Raw genomic sequence first — 24,709 nt, forward strand, 5'->3', positions numbered from 1 at the left:
GGCTTGCCCTCGTACCTTGCAGGAGGCTTACCTGCAGCTCGTGTCGCCCCTGTGACTGTGACTGCACCTGTACCTCCCGGACCCCGGGCCCAGACCAAGTCCAGAGCTCAACCCCTTCAAAAAGGCTCTGGGCAGCTGCTCCTGTGGCGTCAGCTCCATCCCCTTTCGCACAGAGGACTCCAAGCCTAGGACTGTGTATGTGCTGTGCCCCTTGTCCCCCTCTGCCACCAAACCAGCTAGGGGTCTATTCCAGTGGCAATAGAGCTGTGGTTGCCTGGCCGTAGCAACAGGAGCTCTGCTTACGGCTGGGGCGACCCGGGCACCACCTGGCACCTCTGAGACCCAAAGCTGGAAGCGGGAGCAGCAGGAAGGATGGAGCGATCTCCTCCAGCTGGGCGAAGGAGGGAGGGCTTCCTGGAGGAGGTGGTGGAAGAGGGAGCCTTCAAGGAAGAGCAAGAGTTTGCTGGGCAGCATGAAAGAAATTTGTAGAGAAAAATTTCAGCAGCACAGATAGAAAAGAGAGAATGTGTCGGGCTTGGCGCGGCAGAGCGTGCGGGAGGGCGACGGGGAGGCCCGGGGAGCCCGCCTGGGACGAGAAGAGGCGCTGCGGGACCTGGACTCTCCCTCACGGCTCCGCGGGGCTGGCGGGTGCCAGCGCCTCCGTGGCCGGGGAGGGCGGCCGTCGTTCGCGCGCCTGGTCTCCGCCAGGCCCCCGCCTGAAGGCGCTGAGACCCAGCCTTCGCCGCAGCGCTGGGGTGGGGGCTTCGTGCCGGTTTTACGCCGAGGAGGCCGCACCCGAGTCACACACCAGCGCGGCGCAGAGGCTGGGGGCGCAACCCCGGGCAACATGTCCCGCGTCGCGAGGCTGCTGCGAGATCCGCAAGACCGTTTTACACGCTTATGCGCACGAAATCCACTCGGCTGAAATGGCGCCCCTTTCCCACCCACCCACGCTCGCCCGCGGGACCGGAGGGCGCACGCGCGCGGGGCTGGCTAGGTGGAGCCTGTTGCGCGAGGGGCGGGCGCTGCTCCCAGGAACCTGCGCGCGGCAGCGGCGGTGTTTCCCGGGGGCCGGTTGGCTGGCGGACCCGGGCGGTGCGGTGTGCGCGGAGCCGCGAAGCGGGCGGGACTTGGCCGAGCTGGAGGGCGCGGGGGAGCGGGGCTCGGGGGGCCCCCGAGGCCCGGCGGAGCGGGCTTCTGGGGCGCCTGCGGCGGCGCCGGGGGAGCGGGCTGGGGATGGGGCGCCGAGCCGGGCGGCGGCCGGGGCCTCGGCCATGTTCGCGGGGCTGCAGGACCTGGGCGTGGCCAACGGCGAGGACCTGAAGGAGACCCTGACCAACTGCACGGAGCCGCTCAAGGCCATCGAGCAGTTCCAGGTGGGGCGGGCCTCGAGGCGGGGGCAGCCCGGGTCGACCGCCAGGCCGCCTGCGCGGGAGTCGAGCCTGGCGGAGGCGCCGGAAGTTCCCGGCTTTCTTCGAGTGGCTGAGTCCCGTTCTGGGGGTGGAGTCCCGAGCTGGCGTCGGTTTGCTGGACGGCTGGGTGGCTTCTGGTGGCTGCCGCTGCCCCTGCACGGCCGGGAACCCTGGGGTTCGTGCCTCCCTGTGCTTGCAGGACATCGGGTGCCCGGGCGCAGTGGGCGGCAGCTGACCTTTTGCTTCCTCAGACAGAGAACGGCGTGCTGCTGCCCTCTCTCCAGTCGGCCCTCCCCTTCTTGGACCTACACGGGACGCCGCGGCTGGAGTTCCACCAGTCGGTGTTCGATGAGCTGCGAGACAAGCTGCTGGAGCGGGTGTCGGCCATCGCTTCGGAGGGGAAGGCTGAGGAAAGGTGGGTGGGCGGGTCCGATATGTGCCCGGCGGGCATTGATCGTCCTCCTGGCTGCACAGCCTTGTCGGCCTCTCAGCCTAAGATCGACTTGGACATTGATCATCCTCCTGGCTGCACAGCCTTGCTCCCAGAGGTGGCCTGGGCCTGTGTCTGAACGGCCTCTTGCCTCTCGTGTTCTGCGTGTGGAGACTTGGCCTGGCAGCCGTTATCTGACTGGGACATGCAGACAGCTGCTCTGATTCGGCCCATTGCCACGCCATCAATCGTGTGAGTTGTTCCAGGTACAAGAAGCTGGAAGACCTTCTGGAGAAGAGCTTTTCTCTGGTCAAGATGCCGTCCCTGCAGCCTGTGGTGATGTGTGTCATGAAGCACCTGCCCAAGGTAGAACCCTAACCCTGACCCTGACCCTAAAACCTTGCTGGCTCGGGCGTCCACCCACCCTCATGCTCTTGGTTGATGGAAGTTCCAGTGAGCCGCCTGCCTGAGTGCTGTCCGTGGTGGCTCCTGTGCTGGCCTCTCCCGCGTGAGCCGCGTGGAGACTGAAGCTTGGCACTGGAGTTGGGGCGTGGGGCCCCTTCTGGGAAAGACCTGTTGGTATTTAGCACGTCTGCCTGAACCTGCTGGGACTGGGGGCCCAGTCATAGGTGCCCTGTAGAGTGGGGCGTGGCTTGAAGTGGACTCGAGGGAGACCCAGGGACATAGGTGCCGCTCACAGGCAGCCTGTGGTGCCGCGTAGGTTCCTGAGAAAAAGCTGAAGCTCGTAATGGCTGACAAGGAGCTGTATCGAGCCTGCGCCGTGGAGGTGAAGAGGCAGATCTGGCAAGACAATCAGGCCCTCTTTGGGGACGAGGTCTCCCCGCTGCTGAAGCAGTACATCTTGGAGAAGGAGAGCGCGCTCTTCAGCACAGAGCTCTCCGTCCTGCACAACTTCTTCAGTCCTTCCCCCAAGACCAGGCGCCAGGGTGAGGTGAGAGGGGAGAGGCCGCGTGCAGGGTGGGGCACCTCTTGGGCGTGCCATGGCCAGGCCCTTCAGCTACCTGGGGATCGACTGTTTGCTGCCTTGTGAATGGCAGGGTGGTTCTACTCTTGCGGGTGGCAGGCCTGGGACTTGTGCTAGAAGGAAGGTTGGTTTTCTCTTTGTATGTATTTTACTTTCGATTAAAACCATATGTGCACAACATTAAAATCTGCGGAAAGGCCCCTAACGAGAAGTTACAGCTCCCTCTCCTACTTCTAAAAAGCTGCTTCTGTTTGGTTCTTCACCTTTCAAATATTTCAGTTATTTGCTTTTCGTTCTTCAGAGGACAGCAAATCCAAGGTTCTGCCTGTTAATAATGTTGGCATTATTCTAAACTCAAATTTTCCCTCAGTTTTGTTTTGTTTCTTGAGATGGAGTTTCGCTCTTGTCACCCAGGCTGAAGTGCAGTGGTGCGATCTTGGCTCACTGCAGCCTCTGCCTCCCAGGTTCAAGGTATTATTCTGCCTCAGCCACCCCAGTAGCTGGGATTATAGGTGTGTGCCATCATGCCAGCCAATTTTTATGTCTTTAGTGTTACATTGGTCAGGCTGGGCTCAAACTCCTGAGCTCAAATGATCTATCTGCCTGCCTCATCCCCCCAAAGTGCGGGGATTACAGGCATAAGCCACTGTGCAGGACTTTTTTTTTTTTTTCTATTTTTGTTAAGAGACAGGGTCTCACTCTGTTGCCCAGGCTGGAGTCCAGTGGCGTCATCACAGCCCACTGCAGGCTTGACCTCCTGAGCTAAAGCCAGCTTCCCCCCTCAGGCTTCTGAGTAGCTAGGACCACAGGCATGCGCTGCCATATTTGGACTAATGAAATATTTATTTTTGTAGAGTTGGGGGTCTGACTGTGTTGCATAGTCTGGTCTTGAACTCCTGGGCTGAAGCAGTCCTCTGTCAGTATCCTAAAGTGTGGGGATTACAGACATGAGGCACCACGCCCAGCCGAGATTTCTTTTTCTTTTTTTTTTTTTTTTTTTTTTGAGATGGAGTTTAGCTCTTGTTACCCAGGCTGGAGTGCAATGGCACGATCTCGGCTCACCACAACCTCCACCTCCTGGGTTCAAGCAATTCTCCTGCCTCAGCCTCCCGAGTAGTTGGGACTACGGGCACACGCCACCATGCCCAGCTAATTTTTTATATATTTTTTTAGTAGAGACGGGGTTTCACCTTGTTGACCAGGATGGTCTTGATCTTTTGACCTCGTGATCCACCTGCCTCGGCCTCCCAAAGTGCTGGGATTACAGGCTTGAGCCACTGCGCCCAGCCAATTTTTGTATTTTTAATAGAGATGGGGTTTCCTCGTGTTGGCCAGGCTGGTCTGGAACTCCTGACCTCAGGCAATCAACCTGTCACAGCCTCCCAAGTGCTGGGATTACAGGCATGAGTCACCATGCCCAGCCCGATTCTCTTTTAAAAAGTGACATTAAAAAAAAAGGCTGGGCACGGTGGCTCACGACTGTAATCCCAGCACTGGGTGGCTGAGCCGGGCAGATCACAAGATCAAGAGATCAAGACCATCCCGGCCAACATGGTGAAACCTCATCTGTACTAATACAAAAATTAGCCAGGCATGGTGGCGTATACCTGTAATCCCAGCTACCCGAGAGGCTGAGATGGAAGAATTGCTTGAACCCAGGAGGCAGAGTTGCAGTGAGCTGAGATTGCGCCACTGCACTCCAGCCTATGACAGACAGAGTGAGACTTCATCTCAAAAAAACAATTGGTTGGGCCTGGTGACATGCAGTTGTAGTTCCAGCTACTCAGGAGGCTGAGGCAGGAGGATCACTTGAGCCCAGGGGGTCAAGGCTGCAGTGAGCCACAACTGCATCACTGCACTCCAGCCTGAGCAACAGAGCAAGGCCTTGTTCCAAAAAAAAGTAATAAAAATAATAGAATCTGCTACCATCAGACTGGTGCCAATATTTAATAAGAGAGGAGGGAACATTTTCTGCCTAGAAGTAGGAAAGACAGATCCAGAGAGAGGGCTGCGCCACCCCTGGGTGTGACCTCCATGTGTCCTGGCTCTGGCGGAGCGAGGGAGGGTCCCGGGGCCTGACGGGTGGCTCTTGCCGCAGGTGGTGCAGCGGCTGACGCAGATGGTGGGGAAGAATGTGAAGCTGTACGACATGGTGCTGCAGTTTCTGCGCACGCTCTTCCTGCGCACGCGGAACGTGCACTACTGCACGCTGCGGGCCGAGCTGCTCATGTCCCTGCACGACCTGGACGTGGGTGAGATCTGCACCGTGGACCCATGCCACAAGGTAGCTCTGCCCTCCCTCCCTCCCCATCCTGGCCCTCCTGGATCCTCCTCCCCTTGGGTTTGGCTGGTCCAGGGACCATCTGGGCCCTCCTCTCTGAAGCCTGTTTCCTGGGCTCTGTCTTTCTGTCCTGCTGTGTGCTGTCCCTTTGGCACCTCCACAGACCCTGACGGTTGGGAGGAGGCTAGTCCCCTGCATCTGAGCCAGCGACCTGGTTGTTCCTGGGAACTCCCTGGCTCCATCTATCCCTTTCTCTTCCTGAGGGCTGTAGGACCAACAGGCTGGACCCTGACCATTGCCCTAGCTTCCTCCATCTTTCCACCTGGTCTGTGGCTCTCCACTTCCCCAGAATCCTGGAGGCCACTTGTTGGCCTGGTACCGAGTGCTCCAGGAATAGGGTTTTCCCTTCCCACAGGAGCCTGCAATCCTGGGACCATCTTCCCGGGACTCTGGTGTCACCCTCTGAGGCCTCCATCGCTTGGAGTGCTGCAGCGGCCACCCCAGAGTGCCATGAGGGAGTCCCTTTTTGGAAAGAAACATCGCCCTCTCCACTGCTGTCCTGACCCTGCTGCTCTGCCGTGAGGTGTGGGGAGTGCTGTAGACTGGTGCCCGGTGCTGCACCTCACAGCGGCTGCCATTGGGCCAGAGGCCAGGGCTGGGGCTGGAGTCTCTGGTTGTCCTGGGAGCTTTGGGCTGGGTCCCAACTGTGCTTCCTCCTTGCAGTTCACCTGGTGCCTGGACGCTTGCATCCGAGAGCGGTTTGTGGACAGCAAGAGGGCTCGGGAGCTGCAGGGCTTTCTCGATGGAGTCAAGAAGGGCCAGGAGCAGGTGCTGGGGTGAGGTCAGCTCCTCGAGGCCCTCAGTGCCCTGTGCAGGTCCGGTCTGCGCTGGCTGTGTTCTGCTGTGGGCACATAGGGTCCAGCCCTGCAGGGTTCTGTGAGCTCCTCCCGGCTGGTGTGGAGATGAGCAATGTAGAAATAGAAAACACAAGACATGGAGATAGAGAAGAGAGAGTTTGGGCCCGGGATCCACTCGCCTTGGCCTCCCAAAGTGCTAGGATTACAGGCATGAGTCACTGCGCCTGACCTGGATGTTTCAGTAGAGCTGCGCTGGGCACTGCTGGCCCACAGCTGAGGGACATAGTTGTTGGGATGTGTCTAGTTAGCAAAGAGTCTCCCTCCTCAACTTTGCATTCTGGAGCCAGGCCCAGGGGCTGGGGGCTCTGCTGTCTGCAGCGCTGTGGGACCCGCCTCTGACCTGGGACCTCCAGGGGCATTGGCTTTCCAGTGTCCTCTGCCTGGTGCATAGACACAGTGCTGGCCGAACCTTTGCCACTTTTTTCTTTTTTTTTTTTTTTGAGACAGGGTCTCTGTCACCCAGGCTGGAGTGCAGTGGTATGATCTCCCTCAGCCTCCTGGCCATTGATCCTGCTGCCTCAGCGTCCCAAAGAGCTGGGATTACAGGCGCACACCACCGCACTGGGCTGATTTTTGTATGTAGTGGAGAAGGGGTTTCACCATGTTTCCCAGGCTGGTCTCGAACTCCTGTGCTTGAGCAATCCACTGGCCTTAGCCTCTCAAAGTGCTGTGATTACAAGTGTGAGCCACCACACCCAACCTTTTTTTTTTTTCTTAACTCCTTTTTTTTTTGAGGTGGAGTTTCACTCTTGTTGCTCAGGCTAGAGTGCAGTGGTGTGATCTCAGCTCATCACAATCTTTGCCTCCAGGGTTCAAGTGATTCTCTCGCTTTAGCCTCCTAAGTAGCTGGGAGTACAGTCATGTGCCACCACGACTGGCTAATTTTGTATTTTTAGTAGAGACAGGGTTTCACCATTGGTCAGGCTGGTCTTGAACTCCTGATCTCAGGTGATCTGCCCACCTCGGCCTCCCAAAGTGCTGGGATTACGGTGTGAGCCACTGTGCTTGGCTGTTTTTTTAAAATTCTTTAATTTGAAAGGTCTTTGAGTGCATTAAGGACAAATTGCGAACCTGAATTTTTTTTTGTGGTAATGGAGTCTTGCTCTGTCACCAGGCTGGAGTGTAGTGGTGTGATCTGGCCGCCTCCGGGTTCAAGCGATTCTCCTGCCTCAGCTTCCTGAGTAGCTGGGATTACAGGTGTGAACCACCATGCCCAGCTAGCTTTTGTATTTTTAGTAGAGATGGGGTTCCACAATGTTGGCCAGGATGGTCTCAATCTCCTGACCTCGTGATCTGCCCGTGTTGGCCTCCTAAAGTGCTGAGATTACAGGTGTGAGCCACCGCACCCAGCCACCTTAAGCTTTTTTTTAAGAAACCCAGCATGTGGTGGGCGTTCACTGCCAGTCCTGGAGGCCACCCCTCCTGAGGACCTTGCCGCTGATGGGAGGGGCAACAGGTGTTGCATTAACGCCAAGGCGGCCTCCTTCCAGGGACCTGTCCATGATCCTGTGTGACCCCTTTGCCATCAACACGCTGGCGCTGAGCACAGTCAGGCACCTGCAGGAGCTGGTTGGCCAGGAGACGCTGCCCAGGGTGAGCTTGGGCTTCACCAGCGGCTGCCGGGGCCCTGTGGCTGCCCCGCTGGCTGCCCTGGGTGGTCAGGGGTAGGGACTTTGGTGGCCCATGTAGAGTCCCGTGCTTCCCCCCGTGAGACTGGGTTTCACCCTGTGTGTGGGGCCAGTGATCCCAGTCCTGTGGACCTGGCCATGAGCACCAGAGACCCTGCTGGGTAGAGAGTGGGGTCAGAGGAGCTCCGCGCCCAGGACATGCCGCCCGGAAGATGCGCTGAGCCTGTGCTCCCTGCAGGATAGCCCCGACCTCCTGCTGCTGCTCCGGCTGCTGGCGCTGGGCCAGGGAGCCTGGGACATGATTGACAGCCAGGTCTTCAAGGAGCCCAAGATGGTAACGAGCCTCCTGTGGGGCAGAGTCACAGGAGAGGTTGTGGGCTGGACATGGGGTGGAGGGAAGGTGGTAGCAAGGTGATTTTGGAGGCCCCTTTGGTCCCAAAGCTTCCTTTCTGGAGGTGCCAACCTTCCTTTTGGGAAAATGCCCACCAGGGGTGTTCTGGGGTCTTCACTGACTGCGGCTGGCCACGGGGTGGCTGCTGCTCTTTGTGGATCCAGGCCCAGAAGGGGGTTTGAGGAGATGGCCCTGGGTGGGGGACTTGGGAGGTGGGAAGAGGGGCCTGGCGACCTGGAGAGGAGGGTTGGGGTGGTAAGATGTTGGGGGGGGAGCAGGAGGGCCAAGGGCAGGGTGTGTGTCAGCTGGAGTGCGGGATGTGGGGCCCAGGCCCCTCACGGCCTCCCTCCTCCTAGGAGGTGGAGCTCATCACCAGGTTCCTCCCAATGCTCATGTCCTTCCTGGTAGACGACTACACTTTCAACGTGGATCAGAAACTTCCGGCTGAGGAGAAAGCCCCGGTCTCATATCCAAACACACTTCCCGAAAGCTTTACTAAGTATGGGCTGCAGGGCTGAGGGGCAGGGGTGGCACTGTTCCCCAGGGGCTGCTGCAGGGTTGGTCTTGGGTCGAAGTGGGGGCTGACAGGGTGCTGATGGCGCCCTGGGCACAGGTTTTTGCAGGAGCAGCGCATGGCCTGCGAGGTCGGGCTGTACTATGTTCTGCACATCACCAAGCAGAGGAATAAGAATGCACTCCTCCGCCTGCTGCCGGGGCTGGGTGAGTGAGTCCTGACTGAGGGGCTGGGTGAGTGCTGACTACCGGGTCTGGTGAGTGCTGTCTGCCGGGGCTGGGTGAGTCCTGACTGTCGGGGCTGGTGAGTGCTGACTGCCGGGACTGGGTGAGTCCTGACTGTCGGGGCTGGTGAGTGCTGACTGCCGGGACTGGGTGAGTCCTGACTGTCGGGGCTGGTGAGTGCCGACTGCCAGGTCTGGTGAGTGCTGACTGTCGGGGCTGGTGAGTGCTGACTGCCGGGTCTGGTGAGTGCTGACTGTCAGGGCTGGGTGAGTGCTGACTACCGGGACTGGTGAGTGCTGACTGCTGGGGCTGGGTGAGTCCTGACCGTCGGGTCTGGTGAGTGCTGACCTCTGGTGAGTGCTGACCGTCGGGACTGGTGAGTGCTGACTGCCCGGGCTGGGTGAGTGCTGACTCCCGGGGCTGGTGAGTGCTGGCTGGTGGTGCCTGGCGCGCCCACCCTGTGGCAGCTGCCGTGTGTGATCCTGCCCAGGGTGCAGTCCCAGGCCCCCAGGAGCTGCCATCTCCCCAGATCACCTCCGACTTTGCTAGCTTTGTTTTCACTTTTTTTTTTGAGGCAGAGTCTCGCTTTTTTGCCCAGGCTGGAGTGCAGTGGCACAGTCTTGGCTTACTGCAACGTCAGGTTCCCGAGTTCCTCAGCCTCCTAAGTAACTGGGATTACAGGTGCCCGCCACCACACCTGGCGAACTGTTATATTTTTGGTAGAGAAGAGGTTTCACCATATTGGTCAAGCTGGTCTCCAACTCCTGACTTTGTGATCCACCTGCCTTGGGGTCCCAAAGTGCTGGGATTACAGGCGTGAGCGTCCGCGCCCGGCCTTGTTTTCACACGTTTTTGTCTGCAATCTGTTTTACTAGAAAGGGAGAGGGAGTTCAACTTTGTACTTTCCAACAAAAAGGTGATGCAAGAGCTGTCTTTATTTTATCCAGACTGGCAAGGGGTGTGGGGCCCCTCGGTGCTCAGAGGATAGAGCGAGGGGGAGGGAGGGAGAGCACCTGTCTCAGTTCCCCACCCCAGGCGGTGACAGGCCCTCTTCCCCCTGGGAGCCTCCTTGGGGATGGTTGTTGCAAACTAGGAAAAAGAGGAGGGGTCCAGATGGCCACCTTCAGAAGTAGAGCTGCAGGTCCCATGGGGGAGATGGGACCACTCTGGCCATGTGGCCCCCACTGCGGCTGTGACACGGACCCTGGGCCCTTCCCTGCTGACTTGTCTGGGGTTTGCCGACTTAGTGCGCCTTGTGCTACTCTAACAGAGACTCCAGACGGAGCAATTTAGAAAGAGCCGGGATGGCCGGGCGCAGTGGCTCAGGCCTGAAATCCCAGCACTTTTGGAGGCCAACACAGGCGAATCACGAGGTCAGGAGCTGGAGACCAGTCTGGCCAACATGGTGAAACCGCACGTACAAAAAAATACAAAAATTAGCTGGGCACCATGGCAGGTGCCTGTAGTCACAGCTACTTAGGAGGCTGAGGCAGGAGAATTGCTTGAACTGGGAGGTGGAGGTTGTTGTGAGCCGAGATCGTACCACTGCACTCCAGCCTGAGTGACAGAGCGCAACTGTCCTGAGAAAAAAAAAAGCAGGGACTTCTCACAGTTCCGTAGGCTGGGAAGTCCAGGGTCTGCATCTGGCGGGCTTTTTCGTACGGCATCCTATGGGATGGGCAGGCAAGAGAGCAGGGGCAGGGGAGACTGAGCCAGATGCAGAGCCAGACAGAGGAGAGACCCAGAGGAGAGACAGAGATGCACAGACCAGATGAGAGACACAGAGGAGAGACAGAGACACACAGACCAGATGAGAGACACAGAGGAGAGAGAGACACAGACCAGATGAGAGACTCAGAGGAGAGACAGAGACACACAGACCAGAGGAGAGACACAGAGGAGAGACAGAGACACACAGACCAGATGAGAGACACAGAGATGAAACACAGAGACACACAGACCCAGATGAGAGACAAAGGAGAAACAGACACACAGACCCAGATGAGAGACACAGAGATGAGACACAGATCGAGATGAGAGACACAGAGAGGAGAGACAGACACACAGAGACTGAGATGAGAGAGAGACACAGACCGAGATGAGAGAGACAGGAGAGACAGAGACACAGACCCAGATGAGAGACACAGAGGTGAGATACAGAGACACAGACCGAGATGAGAGACACAGAGAAGAGAGACAGACACACTGAGATGAGAGACAGAGACACAGACCGAGATGAGAGACAGAGACACAGACCGAGATGAGAGACACAGGAGAGATAAGAGACACACCCAGATGAGAGACACAGACTGAGATGAGAGAGACAGATGAGAGACATATACACAGAGACTGAGAGGAAAGACAGAGACAGACCGAGATGAGAGACAGAGAGGGGAGAGACAGACACACAGAGACTGAGATGAGAGACAGACACAGACCGAGATGAGAGACAGATACACAGACCCAGATGAGAGGCACAGAGATGAGGCACAGATCAAGATGAGACAGAGGAGAGAGACAGATACACAGAGACTGAGATGAGAGACAGAGGGGAGAGACAGACACAGAGACTGAGATGAGAGACAGAGACACAGACCAAGATGAGAGACAGAGAGGAGAGACAGAGCCAGGCAGAGAGGAGAGACAAGACACACAGTCTGAGATGAGAGACACAGAAACAGACAGACAGACGCAGAGCCAGAAAGAGAGGAGAGACAGAGACACACAGACCCAGATGAGAGACTTAGAGGCACAGACCAAGAGGAGAGACAGAGGAGAGACACAGACAGAGAAAGACACAGAGCCAGAAAGAGAGGAGAGGCAGAGATACACAGAGATGAGAGAGAGAGACACAGATGAGAGACAGAGACAGACATAAGAGACAAAGATGAGACAGGGAGACAGAGGAGAGAGGCAGATGAGAGACAGAGACAGCTAGAGATGAGACAGACAGAAGGGGCCAGGCTTACCCTTTTCTCAGGAGCACACTCCTGCGGTGACAGCATGAAGCCTTTGGCTTGGGTGTGGGTTTCCCGTTGCTGCTGGGGTGAGTGACAGACAGTGGCATCAGACGACACAGGCAGATGTGACCTGACAAAGCCTCACGGGCTCATGCAGGGGCCGGTACTGCTGCTCCTTCTCGAGGCTCTGGCAGGCGCATAGGGGCGTCAGGACGTTGTGCTGTGGGCCGCCGGCAGAGCCGGCTTGTTTATTTTTGAGACTTCCGGGAACACGGTTATAAATAACTTTGATTTGCCTTGGCCTTTCTGTCCACTGCAGGACAGTCACATGTCACATAACATTCTGTCAGCCATGGACCACATACGCAGCCACGCAGTCACATAAGCTTACATACTGTATTTTCACCCTACCTTCTCCGTTTAGGTCAGTCACTTAGCGCTGTGTCCCAGTGGCCTCCGGTCCTTGGTGCAGCCACATGCTGTGCAGGCGTGCAGCTCGGGCACGAGGCTGTGGCTTGGCCCAGGTGTGCAGTAGGCGGCACCTGCTGGATTTGTCAATCACTGCGGAGTCTGCACGACAGTTGTCTGGGAGGCCTTCCTCGTGCCTGCACTTCTGTCTCTCTCATTTGATTGTGACTGGAAACAGGCTGAGAACCAGGAGGGCAGCTTTTCCCTCAGAGCACATGGCTGCCCCACAGCTGCCCCACGGCCAGGGATGTGTATTTTCAGTCCCATTTGGGGAGAGCACACTTGTTCTTAGTTTTTTAGTGCATTCTGGTAAGAAGGGATATTGATTTTTAGAATTCTCTTGTTTATTTTATTGTTGTTATTTGAGACGGAGTCTGGCTCTGTTGCTGGCTGGAGTGCAGTGGCACTATCTCAGCTCACTGCAACTTCTGCCTCCCGGGATAAGCAATTCTGCTTCAGCCTCCTGCGTAGCTGGGACTACAGGCGTGTGCCACCCACACCCAACTAATTTTTAGCTTTAGTAGAGACAGGGTTTCACCATGTCTGGCAGGTGGATCTCCTGAGGTCAGGAGTTCCAGACCAGCCTGGCCAACATGGTGAAACTCCATCTCTACTAAAAATACAAAAATTAGCCAGGTATGGTGGTGGGCACCTGTAACTCCATCTACTCGAGAGGCTGAGCCAGGAGAATCGCTTGAACCCAGGAGGTGGAGGTTGCAGTGAGCTGATATCGAACCATTGCACTCCAGCCTGGGTGACAATAAGACACTTCAAGAAAAAAAAAACTAGTGACCACAGACCACGGACCACTGTCACACCTGAGTTGGGTTCACTGCTGCCCCTCTGCTGACGGGCCGTGGCTGTGCCTCTGCAGGTGTCCCCCTGCTGCGTGGAGGGTCCCGTTAGGGTTGGGATATGCCTGTGTCTCCTCTCCTGTCTCAGTTTCGGGTTCCCCAGAGTTGCAGGAATCAGGGCATTTGCCGGGTGGGGCCTGGCTGCTGCATCCCTGGTCATGACTGTGCCTGCCACGTGTCCTGTGACCACCTAGCCATGTGTGTGGCCAAGGCCCTGTAAGGCAGGCAGGTACCTTGGGGGCCTGGGTCTTCTGGAAACATTCTGGTCACTCTGGACGCAGGTGATGCCAGCTGAGTCTGTCTTCAGAAAGGTCCCATCCGGGGTGCTGGGAAGGCCACCTAGCCCTGTCTGCACACAGCACCTCTGTGTGACTTGGCCACAGCTCTGTCTGGCATCATTCCACGGGCATTGGTCGCAGGCAGCCACCCTCCCTGTGGGGGCGCTGCATGTGGTGTTGGGCCTGCGATTTGCTCTTGGCATGCTCCGTGGCTTCTGTGCTGTGATGGCGGGTGAGGCATCCATGGGCCTGCTTGCCATCTTTTTTGCATTTCGGTGTCTGGCTGTGACAGAGAATGTGGAAGTTTTTCTTGCTTCTTTCCTGTGGCACTGTGTAGCTGGTCTGGGAGGACCCTGGAGCCAGCGCCAGGCCCTTTGTTGTTGGTTAGGCTGCGTCTCTCCTGGGCTCTGCTGCTGGCAGCACCTTGCTTTTCTGTCTCCTCCTCCCTCTGCCCCTGTCCACCTCCCACCTCCTCACCTGCTGGGACCCTGTGCTTCTCACCTCGGAACAACCGAGAACCCCCCATGTGAGCACCCCCTGAAGTGGGTGCTGAGGTGTGAGGACAAAGGTGCCCACTCTGGGGTGGGTGGGCAGGGTGGGTGGTGCTGGGCTGATACCTGCTGTGTCTGCAGTGGAGACCTTTGGCGATTTGGCCTTCGGCGACATCTTCCTCCACCTGCTCACGGGCAGCCTGGCGCTGCTGGCGGACGAGTTTGCCCTGGAGGACTTCTGCAGCAGCCTCTTCGACGGCTTCTTCCTCACTGCCTCGCCCAGGTAGGCCTGCTCTGCCGCTCTGCTCCTGTCTGTGGCAGCCTGAGGTGGCCGCTGTCCCCCTCCTGTGGGTGGGGTCTGCAGGTGGGTTCGCTGGGCACAGCTGGGGAGGGTCCAAGGGCTGGTCCTGTCCTGTCTCCAGGGGCCTTGCCTGCCTGCAGCTGGGCTGGGCCTGGGGAGACAGCAGGGCCGCCTTCACGCCCCAACCCCAGAGGCCTTTTCCAGGAAGGAGAATGTGCAGCGGCACGCGCTGCGGCTCCTCATTCACCTGCACCCCAGGGTGGCCCCGTCAAAGCTGGAAGCCTTGCAGAAGGCCCTGGAGCCTACAGGCCAGGTGGGTGCCTGGGGACTCCCAGCCGTGGGTGTGCTGTCACACTGCCCTCGGGGTCCTGTGAGCACCCACCCCTTTGCCCTCTGTGCCCGCCCATGCGCCTTGCCTGCTTCATGGCTGTGGTTCCCTACAGAGTGGAGAGGCTGTGAAGGAGCTTTACTCTCAGCTTGGCGAGAAGCTGGAGCAGCTGGACCACCGGAAGCCCAGTCCGGCGCAGGCCGCGGAGACGCCCACCCTGGAGCTGCCCCTCCCCAGCGTGCCCGCCCCTGCCCCACTCTGAGGCTCCCCCAGGGCTGCTTGGGTGCCAGGGCCCTGCCAAGTCACAGCCTTGGAGAGCTGGAAGGGACTCTCGGACCTGGGTGTGCAGGGCAGTCCCCGCTCCCGGGGCTGTGGCCAGGCCTGTCCTGTGGTCACAGCCCCTGCTCCTGCTCCCTGGAGTCGGGTCCAGGGCTGGCCTGCCATCACATGGTAGCTCCCAGGGCACTGCCTCTCCTTGTACTTTCACAGCCATAGAAAGCGTGCTCATCTTCCGTTTTCCTGGGTTAGGAAAAACCCACCTGTTTTCCAAGGGGAGAAGTGGGGGCGGGGCCTCTGTTTTGGCCCAGCCTGGCAAAGGTGAGGCACAGTGCTTTCTGCCCTGGGGTGGTGGAGTTGCAGCTGGGACCTCATGGATGTCATGTGGGGGCAGCAGCCAGGCCTGTGCCATGGCGCGTGTCCTGGGTCCTGTGCAGAGGGAGCCACCTCACCCTGCAGCCCGGGTGCCCCATGGCCCATTTCACCTGTGGAGCCAGCACTCCCTGCCCAGCATTGCCACCTTCAGTGGCCGCTACCGGGCCAGCTGGACACACAGTGAGATTCTATGTAAATAAAAGGCATTTTGGTAAACCTGGCGGCTGAGGTGTGTCTGTGCCTGCCCTGGGGTTGGGTACAGCTTGGGTGCACGCAGGCATTTGTGCTGTGGAGTCGATAGGTGCAGCCGTATGGGCCAAAGTGCCTCTGGGCTACTCAGCCCTGCCTGTGACCAGCAGCCGCGGATGATATAATTTCTGGAGGCTAACAGGAAGCCCCCCCGCCCCCGAGGGGCTCGGTGCCCTGAGACGCATACCAGCTGCTTTGTTTTCGTCCTGCAATTCCAGGGGGCACCCCTGGCCCCCCAACGTGCACCAGGGACAGGAGCCCTGGAGGCCCAGGATGTGCCATGGAGAGCCAGGGCCATTCCCAGTAGATGAGGCTCAGCTGGGCAGCAGTGGGACCTGTGGGCAAGACAACCCACAGTGCTGGGGTCTCGTGGGTATGGGAGCCTCTGAGCCGGTCTCCTCGGGGACAGAGCCAGGGAGGCCTGGGACTTGCACCTCTGCAGACCTGCACAGCACTCATGGTCTACACTGCCAGATCTGTGCCTCAGTTTACTCGATCATGTCTTTCTCTCCCAGAGCCCAGGGCAGGCAGAGAAGTCCCAGGCTGAAGGCTCTGGTGGGAGCTGGGGACCCAGGTGGGGCTGGGCGTCCGGGGCTGGTCTGGCTGGCGGGTGGTGCTCGAGGGTCCTGGGTATGATCTGGAGGCAGAGCAGGAGAAGTTCCAGGTAGGCTGGAAGATGTGAGCTGCAGAGGCGTCTTGGAGGGCCCAGGGCTTTGAACCTGCCCAGGTGGGTTGCTATGGGAAGACCAAGGGCTTGGGGTGCTCCAGAGGCCTGTCTGACAGGCCCGTGCAATGGGTTTGGAGGTGTGGAGCTCTGAAGAGATGGGTCGGGATGTGTATCAGGATGCTGTTGTGGTTACTGGTGTTTGACCGACTGACAGCTAGATCAGTCCAGGTGAGGTTGAGCAGCCATGTGCTCTGGGTGCTGGCAGCTGGCAGCAGATGGGGTGCCCTGCAGCCCAGGGAGGAGGGGCCGAGGAACAGGGCTTCAGAGGGAGGGGCTGGGAGACGCAGCTGAGAGGCACTACGGATGGGATGAAGGCCCGGTCGGGCCAAGAGTGCGTGGTTTGTTTTCTTTTTTGAGACAGTCTTGCTCCGTCTCCCAGGCTGGAGTGCAGTGGTGCGACCTTGGCTCACTGCAACCTCTGCCTCCCGGGTTTAAGTGATTCTCCTGCCTCAGCCTCCCAAGTAGCTGGGACTATAGGTGCCTGTTGCCACACCCAGCTAATTTTGTTTTTTTTTTTTTTTAATTTTTAGTAGAGACAGGGTTTCACCGTATTAGCCAGGCTGGTCTCGATCTCCTGACCTCATGATCCTGCCTCAGCCTCCCAACATGCTGGGATTACAGGCGTGAGGCACCGTGCCTGGCCCCTTTTTTTTTTGAAGATAGAAGATTAATGCACTTAATGAGGGCCAAAGAAAAAAAAGAAAGAAATACATGTTTTGGGGCTGCTACGACTGACCCAGCAGACTGAGGAGTGGATGGTGGGCTGTGCCTGGGCTGTCACTGAAGGAGGCGGCAGCGGGGTCTCGGCCAAACGGGGCATCCTCAGAAGAGGGCTGGTGGGCACAGACGCTGGGGGTACGCTGAGGAGACGCTAGGGGGATGCTGGGAGCCCCTTGCTGCTGCCTCCATTTTATCAGGTCTTCAGCTGGGAGGCAGAAGGGGGAGGAGGTGGCGAGGACTTGGCTGTGGTGAGGGGACCCGGATGCCTGGTATGGTCGGTCGGCAGTGGGCAGGTCATGCCCAGGGCACCTGCAGGGGGTGCAAGGCCCACAGATGGGGAGGGAGGGACAGAGACTGAGGAGCCTGTGGGTGAGGAGCTGGTGAGGTGAGGGGTGTGTGCCACAGGAAGGTGCTGGAACTGGAAGTGGGCGGCTGAGCCTTGGGCTGCGTGGTTACTGCAGTGACAGCATCGGGGCAGGAAGAGCCGAGCTGCCTGAGTGACCAGGTGTGGACGCTGCTGGGAAGTGAGGCAGAAAGACCTGGTGGGGCAGGACGGAGGACCCCGGCACGGCACGGTGAGGGAGGCATTCTCTGGTGAAGTGACCACCTGTGGGGAATTTGGGAGGAGAGTGGGGAGGGCGCCAGCAGTTTGGGGGAAGCAGTGAGGTGAAGCCCTTCCAGAAGCGGAGAACATGCCGGCTGTTTGGGTGGTGGACATCAACTCTGGGGTGAAGCAGCAGGGCCCCGCTGGGTAGGGAGGTGGGAGGAGAGGCTTCCTGGAATGGGGATGTGTGTGTGATGGGCATGCCCTGGGCATCACAGGAGACGGTGATGGCACTGGGAGCTGGGGTTCTGGGGCTCCCTTCATCCCTGTAGAAGGGAGAAAGTGCAGGTAGGGGGAGGCCTTGGCCCAGGGCTCCGATTCACGATTCACGTTTGAGCCACAGGGCTGGGTCCTGGGCACCCCTTGAGCGAGTCTCTTTTCTGCAGAGGGCTCTGGCCTGAGGGTTTCTGGGCCAGCCTCTGGCAGCAGCAGCTCCAGCCTTGGCTGGCTTGGAGGAGGGCTGAGGTTTGCTGCAGGACTTCCAGGGCCCAGCCAGCCTGCACTGCCCATTGACGGCCTCTCCTTCAGGGTCCTCCCTGTATCAGAAGCAGCACTGAAACTCAAAGCCTGAGGCCCCCAAAGGACCCCAACCTCCGTGCTGGGGTCACAGGGCCTGGACAGCCAACCTCCTTTCGCTCTGGTCCCACAGAGGCTGGAGTGAGGGCCGCCGGCAGGAGGAAGAGCATGGGCGTTCCAAGTGGCATGTGCAGCACCCTCGGCCCCAACAATGAGGGATGGGGCCCCCCAACACCCACTGCACAGGGGAGGGGTGGCTGTGCAGTTCCCTGGCTGTTCCTGAATCCCAGGCCTGGTTCCTGGAGGGGAGCGTGACAGGCCTGTGGACCCCATGCCCTGGAGAGAATGGAAACCCCAGCCCACAACCCATGTTTCCTGATGCACTGGCTCTGGGTGAGGAATATACAGCTGGAAACCATCAGGCCCAGGCTGGCTGTCATGGTGAGTGGGGCGTCCCTGGGACTGGGACCTGAGGGGAAGGCCCGCAGCACTGGTGTGGCTGAATGGCCACCGTGTCCCTCCTTGGAAGGCGGCTTCCAGGCTGGGCCAGGGTGGGAGGAGTCAAGGGTGGTCTGGGCCTGCCTGTTGGAGGGAGGAGCCCTGTGGCCAGGGGAAGTGCCCAGAGCTCTGGCTCCTGGCCCAAGTTCTTTCTAAATGTGTTGCCCAACCCCCACAGGGACCCTGAGCCACATGTGTTTTTTTTCCGTGATAGAACTGTCCCAGGATGTGCTGCCTGTCTGGGTGGGGGGCTCCAGGCTGGGGACAGGGGAAGGGGGGAGGGAAAGAAAATGAGCTCTCCTCTGGGGGCTCCAGATTGGGGTCAGGAGGTGAAGGAAAAAGGGGAGAGGAGGGTAAGAGAGGGATTGGGGGCACGAAGCTGGGCAGAGGAACCTGCCCACCCTCTCTGCTGTTGCCCTGCTGGAGCCCCCTCCCTCCCAGCTGTAGGCCCCACGTGGGGGTGTCAGGTGGAAGGGATGTTGGGGGGAGGTGGGGGCCCTGGAGGACAGGCTGAGGTACAGGAGTCCAGGGCGGGGCAGGGCTTGCAGGAGGGGCCCTCGGCTTCACCAGGTGTCCTGAGCCTGACCGAGCCAGGAGGGCTCTGAGTGCGGAAGAGCTAAAGAGGGGATGTGACCTCTGGCAGGGGATCCGGGTGAGCCGGCCAGGCCTTCCCCTTTGGTGCCTCCGTCCAGCCCAAGTCCCGCCTGGGCCGCACCCCCTGACTCACTTCCTTTGCATAGAAGCGGAAACCTCCCTGGAGCTTCCTCTGCTCTGGCCTCTCCCCGGGGACCCACAGGTGTCGCTGCCCCTTGGGCCAGAGCAGGCCCCGGAAGCCCCTGGCCTGCCCCCTCGCCCTGGAAGGTGCATTTCCTGCCTGGAGACTTAGTCCCTGGCGTCCGCCACAGGCAGGGGCGGCTGAGCTGGGGGCAGTGGACCAGCTGCAGGTAGGAGGTGGGCTGGGGCCCAGGGCCCAGGCCAGTTCCTGCTAGTCAGCGGCTCTTGCTCCGCCCCAGCTTTTGTTTCTGTCCATCTTTTCACCTCACCTCCACCGGTCTCCCGGCTCCCTGTGCTGCTCTGCTGGTTCACTGGAGGGCTGTTGGGAGGACCCCAGTTTTGGAGCGGGGGCAGGGAGGCCTGGGCTGAGCCTGGGGACGGGGCTGGGGCCTGTTCTCAAAATCGTAAGTTCCGGCCAGACCCCCAACAAGTGTTTGGGAGCGTGTGGGGGCGCCTCTGAACTCCTGGGGCGCTCAGGCCTCTGCTTCCCGCGGCCCCTCCTTGGGAGACGGCCCAGTCCAGTCGGAGTGGCGGGCGAGGGCAGGGGCCGGTGTGACTGTTCTTCACCCCAAAGGGCGCCTGGTCGGCCACTGACTCCTTCGACTCCTCCTCCGGGAAGCCCGGGCGGCCACTAGATAAGCCTCTAGCCCTCCACTACCTCAAGGCTCGAGGCCGTTTATGGGAGGATCCCAGAGATTTGCATCGGGGCCCCACGGAAGGGCTGAGGAAGGGCTGCTTCCCGGTCGGAGGGGCGAGGGCGAGGCCGCGACCAAGCCCTGGCCCTGGCCCTGGGACAGCCCAGGCCGCACCCCGCGGGACTCCCAGGGGGTAAGGTCACTCCCGGGAACGGTTTGCGGGAGAGGGCGGTGGCGGGAGTCCGGAGACCCTCCCCGTCTTCCATTTGCAGGGAGGGCGACCTGTATGCGGAGCGCCGTTCCTGCGCCATGGACCGCGGTCAGCCCAGCCTGGAGCCTGCTGCCGCGGCCCCTGGAACCTCGGGCCGGTGCGTGATCGCGCCCGTGCGCGCCGTGCTCCGCCTGCGCCGCCGGGTGTGTGTCCTGCGCAAGCGGCGCCTCCTGCAGCCGGGTGGGGGGCCCAATGTCGGGACCGGGGCGCACAGGCCGGGCTGCAGCTCCCCGGTGCCGCGCGCGGATATGGACCAGCCGCAGTTCTTCACCTTCGATGGCCCTGCGGAGCTGTCCTCCAGGACGCCACGCAAGAGGCGTCGGCGCAGCCGCTTGGTGCTTTACCCGGAGACCTCGCGCAAGTATCGGCCGCGCGTGGAGCACAGGAGCCGCGCGCAGCGCTGCCTGCTGTTGCTGGTCGCCATCGTGGGCTTCCAGGTGCTCAACGCCATCGAGAACCTGGACGACAACGCGCAACGCTATGACCTCGACGGGCTGGAGAAGGCGCTGCAGCGCGCGGTGTTCGGCCAGCCCGCCGCCGTGGGACGCATCGTTGCGCTGATGCGGGACTACCTGGCCACGCACGTGCACAGTCGTCCGCTCCTCCTGGCGCTGCACGGGCCCAGTGGCGTGGGTAAGAGCCACGTGGGCCGCCTGCTGGCGCGCCACTTCCGCGCGGTGCTGGAGGACGGCGCGCTGGTGCTGCAGTACCACGCACGGCACCACTGCCCCGAGGCGCGCGCCGCACGGGACTGCCGCGAGGAGCTGGCGAGGCGCGTGGCCAATGTGGTAGAGCGGGCTGAAGCGGAGGAAAAGACCCCGCTCCTGGTGCTGGACGACGTGGAGCTCATGCCGCGGCCACTGCTGGACGAGCTGCATGGCTTCCTGCAGCCGCAGCGCCCGCACCACTTCCACAACGCCATCTACGTGCTCCTCAGTGGCGCGGGCGGCGCCGAGGTCACGCGCTTCGTGCTGCAGAACGCGTCCCGTGCGCTGCCCCTGCGCCCCGACGGTGCCCGCAGTGCCCAGGCCAAGGCGGCACAGGCGGACGAGGACTTGCGCGCCAGCCTGCAGGCACTGCTGTCCCGGGACCACCCACTGTGGCAGGCCGCGGCCATCGTGCCGTTTCTGCTGCTGGACAAGCGGGACGTGGTCAGCTGCTTCCGCGACGAGATGGCGGGTGAGGGCTTCTTTCCTGATCAGGCTCGTGCGGAGCGTCTGGCCGCGCAGCTCAGCTTCTACCAAGTGGCTGGCCGCGAGTTTGCTGTGACTGGCTGCAAGCAAGTGGTGGCCACGGTGAATCTCCTGTAGTAGAGGCGCCGGACGGGAGGTTTGGGTTGACGGCAGCAGTGGGCGGGTGACCAGGGACCTTGTGGGCAGGTGCAGGCCCCTGAGGCTTCTAGTGACTTTGTGGCTGCCAGGCTCAGGGGTGAATCTCAGAGCTCTACCTCCAGGTCCACACCCTCCTCGGAGCCGCAGGAGAGCAGCCCCCTCCCTCCTGAACTCGCCCATTCCCCTGCTGGGGGTCCCAGGCATGGTCTGGTGGGTTCTGTTTGGTTGCAGGAGGTGGGCGCTGGGTTCCCATGGTACAAGGATGACCTCAGGGCTAGCAGTTCCCAGGTCACGCAGCTTTGGCCCACCTTGCCTTGGGGGGAATGGCTGTGGGTAGGCGGCCCCCCACGCTCGGTGCTGGGGTGGGGCTCTCATCCCCGCCACCCTGGAGATGAGCACAGAGGAGGCTGCAGCCGACCATGACAGTGCTGGGGTACTGCTGTCTTCTCCCACCCCACCCCTCACTCAGGTTGTGTTTTCAGCAGCTCAAGGCTTGAGCGACTTGACTCGAAGGCCGGGGGCCTCAGGCAGCCTCTCTCCTCCTTCCCAGAGCCCAAACCCCGTGCCGCCAGCTCTGGCTTGGGCTCACTGGGTGACCGAGAGCCCGCGGGGCAAGCAGGAGGTGCCCAGGCCTCCTCCCATCCCCCTCTTCACGCACATGAGCCCCTCAGCCCGTGGCTGCCACCTGCTCACCACGACTGCGCGACCCCCCTTCCCTATGGCCTTTCGTGCCCCGAGTTCTGCCCACCCACCCCCTCCCCACGCCTGTCGACCCCACACCCCACAGCTCCCCAGGCTCTGCCTCTCGGAAGCCCTCCTGGACTCTTCTGGGAGATCGGCTTCCCACACCCATGGGGGCTTTAGAGGAAGGTGCTTTCTGTCCCACATCTCCTTGGGGGCGGCGGTCGCCCCTGAACGGTTCTCGCTGCCTCCTCCCGCAGCCCAGGTGCCTGGGTTGCACCGGGCAGCCTCACTGCCGCCGCCTTGTGGCGCGCCCGGCCCAGCCTGCGGAGCCGGCGAGCCCGTGGCTTCTGTGGTAGCCGGGGCTGAGCGCGAGCCTGGGCACTGAGTCCCCCAGGCCGCCCCAAGCCCCTGTCCCCGACACCGGCCCCGCAGCGGTTCCGGCCTGGGAGGAGCACACGGGCGCCGTGACCCGTCCTGAGGGGCTCAGAGGGCGGCGAGGAGGTTTCACACCCATGCGGGGCGCGGTCGAGTGGGGTCACCGCAAAGACGGAGGCGGGACCGCGCCAGGAGCCCAGAGTCAAGCGCACTCGGTGCGGGCCCCAGCGAGTGGGAATCCCTCGCGTGCGCGCGCGTCCCCGGCCCCGAGGCCTCAACTCAGTCGGGAGACCGCGCTCGCCGGCGCTGCTGTCCTTGGAGAGGCCCCGCGGGTCTTGCGGAGGGTGTCCCATTCTCCCCCGTCCATTCTCACCCTGGTGGTTGGTGTCTGTGGTCTGGGGCGAGGGCCGTGTAATGGAACCGGGGATTCGGGCCCCTTGAAAGTCTGGGATCTCCGGGTGGATGGCGGTGGCTCCCCCGAGCTCAGCACCCAGGTCTTGGGCCCAGGGAGGAAGCCGATGCGCTAGGGCTGCCGCGTCCTGCCCAAAGGGGCCTGAGGACTCCTGCGGCTCTCCAGCTCCTGGAGTTTTGGGGAGGCATCTGGTTCAGCGGGGTGGGGCTGGGGCTTCCAGGAAACCTTTGTCTCTTGGGGCTGTGAGGACCCTCTGGCCATCTCTGGGAGCTGTCTCGCCCACCCACAGGGCGGGGCAGTCGGGGGAAGGAGACCCCTCCAGCAGAGTGGCTGTCCCAGGAGCCCACACAGAGGGGCACCCAGCTCTGGTCTGGCCTTCGTGTTGGCTTCAAGGTCGTTGGCTTCAAGTGGGGGGCGTGTCTGCCAGTCCCTGCATGGGTGAATGTTGGGGTGCTCACCACTCCCCAGGCCTGTCACCTCCCCCTCCCACAGAGCACCCAGTTGGAGATGAGCACATCCACCCTTCAGTCAACAACACCCACCTAACATCTGCTTGTATCGAAAGGTCCAAATCTAAGGGGCAATTTCCCTCCCTCTCTCCCTCTTTCTTTCCTGGCGCCATCTCACCTCACTGCAACCTCTGCCTCCCAGTTTCGAGTGATTATCCTGCATCAGCCTCCCGAGTAGCTGGGATTACAGGTGCCCACCACCACGCCCAGCTAATTTTTTCAATTTTTAGTATAGAGATGCGGTTTCACTGTGTTGGCCACGCTGGTCTCGAACTTCTGACTTCGCGATCCTCCTGCCTCTGCCTCCCACAGTGTTGGGATTGCAGCCTTGAGCCACCGGCAACCTCTTTTTAATTTATTTCTAAAATGTTACATTGAGGCCAATTTTTGTGCTTTAGAAGAATGTGCACCAAACACTAGTTATAAACAAGACCGGAAATCATGCTTGTTAATAAACTGTGTGGTTCAGATCGGATAACCTACTGTTTGGTTTGTTTTTTGGCCTGCTTGGTCTGATAATAATTGAGGAGGATGCTGATGTTTTTCCCTAATTGTAGATTTGTGGTAGATTTATCACCCTCTCTCTAAGCTTCTCTTTAATAGGCTGTACTGACTGGGGGCTTTGTTTTGCTATTTGTTTGAGAGGCTTCTGATGGGGAAGTGGTGTGGGGGGGAAGTTGAGGGAAGGAGTGGAGGTCATGTGCATTCTGCAGCTCGAACATCCAGGCTTTCCAGGAAACCCATAAATAACTAAAAGAGCATTTTCCTTAATTGCCCTGGACAGGTGCTGAGGGCAGATGGCCCAGGCTGGAAGTGTGGGAAGCTGCCAGCTAACCCGATTGTCCCACACACCCTCGCTGCTCTTCTCATAGGTGCTGCACTCTTTCTGTGCAGTTGTCTGAGTTATTCTTCGACGTCTGCCATGTATCGTTAGGTAGTAACCCTGGTGATCTGTGTGTGCACATAATAATGGCTTTTTTTTTCTTTTGAGGCAGAGTCTCATTCTGTCACCCAGGCTGGAGTGCAGTGGCACGATCTCCACTCGCTGCAACCTACGCCTCCCAGGTTTAAGTGATTCTCCCGCCTCAGCCTTCCGAGTAGCTGAGATTATGGACGCCCACCACCACCTCCCGCTAATTTTTGTATTTTTAGTAGGGGCGGGGGTCTCACTGTGTTGACCAGGCTGGTCTTGAACTCCTGACCTCAGGTGATTCACCTGCCTCAGCCTCCCAAAGTACTGGGATTACAGGTGTAAACCACCGCACCTGCCTTCCTCTTTTCTTTTAATAGA

At 60.0% G+C, this 24,709-nt stretch overlaps 2 protein-coding genes across 4 annotated transcripts; both read left to right on the forward strand.

The window, feature by feature from the left end:
- The first annotated feature begins 425 nt into the window (after window positions 1-425).
- On the forward strand, window positions 426-15,329 carry NELFB (negative elongation factor complex member B). Of its 3 annotated transcripts, none has more exons than XR_013520291.1 (13): window positions 426-1,376; window positions 1,664-1,827; window positions 2,109-2,208; window positions 2,564-2,794; window positions 4,926-5,111; window positions 5,832-5,944; window positions 7,516-7,618; window positions 7,892-7,987; window positions 8,401-8,543; window positions 8,658-8,764; window positions 12,167-14,116; window positions 14,339-14,447; window positions 14,578-15,329. XR_013520291.1 is itself a non-coding variant. In XM_078332643.1 (13 exons), the coding sequence occupies exons 1-13, from the start codon at window positions 525-527 to the stop codon at window positions 14,591-14,593; spliced, it is 2,445 nt and encodes an 814-aa protein (XP_078188769.1). In that variant the 5' UTR covers window positions 426-524; the 3' UTR covers window positions 14,594-15,329. The 3 variants fall into 3 exon arrangements, 2 of the variants coding, with proteins under 2 accessions (XP_078188769.1, XP_009004305.4); XM_078332643.1 differs by having other exon boundaries at window positions 13,975-14,116; window positions 14,256-14,447; XM_009006057.5 differs by having other exon boundaries at window positions 13,975-14,116.
- Window positions 15,330-19,188: 3,859 nt separating this feature from the next.
- Window positions 19,189-23,893, forward strand: TOR4A (torsin family 4 member A). The gene is made up of 2 exons (XM_009006072.5): window positions 19,189-19,371; window positions 20,109-23,893. Exon 2 carries the CDS (start codon window positions 20,146-20,148, stop codon window positions 21,415-21,417), a length of 1,272 nt encoding a protein of 423 aa, XP_009004320.1. The 5' UTR covers window positions 19,189-19,371; window positions 20,109-20,145; the 3' UTR covers window positions 21,418-23,893.
- The last annotated feature ends 816 nt before the right edge of the window (window positions 23,894-24,709 follow it).

Source organism: Callithrix jacchus, chromosome 1 (assembly GCF_049354715.1).
Source record: "Callithrix jacchus isolate 240 chromosome 1, calJac240_pri, whole genome shotgun sequence".
Lineage (NCBI taxonomy): Eukaryota > Metazoa > Chordata > Mammalia > Primates > Cebidae > Callithrix > Callithrix jacchus.

Bases quoted from the DNA above. Each gene is read 5' to 3' on its own strand.
- TOR4A (XM_009006072.5), top strand. From the start codon at position 20,146: ATGGACCGCGGTCAGCCCAGCCTGGAGCCTGCTGCCGCGGCCCCTGGA.
- NELFB (XM_009006057.5), top strand. From the start codon at position 525: ATGTGTCGGGCTTGGCGCGGCAGAGCGTGCGGGAGGGCGACGGGGAGG. The intron at 1,828-2,108 runs GTGGGTGGGCGG...GAGTTGTTCCAG, and splicing joins GAGGGGAAGGCTGAGGAAAG to GTACAAGAAGCTGGAAGACC. The intron at 2,795-4,925 runs GTGAGAGGGGAG...CTCTTGCCGCAG, and splicing joins AGACCAGGCGCCAGGGTGAG to GTGGTGCAGCGGCTGACGCA.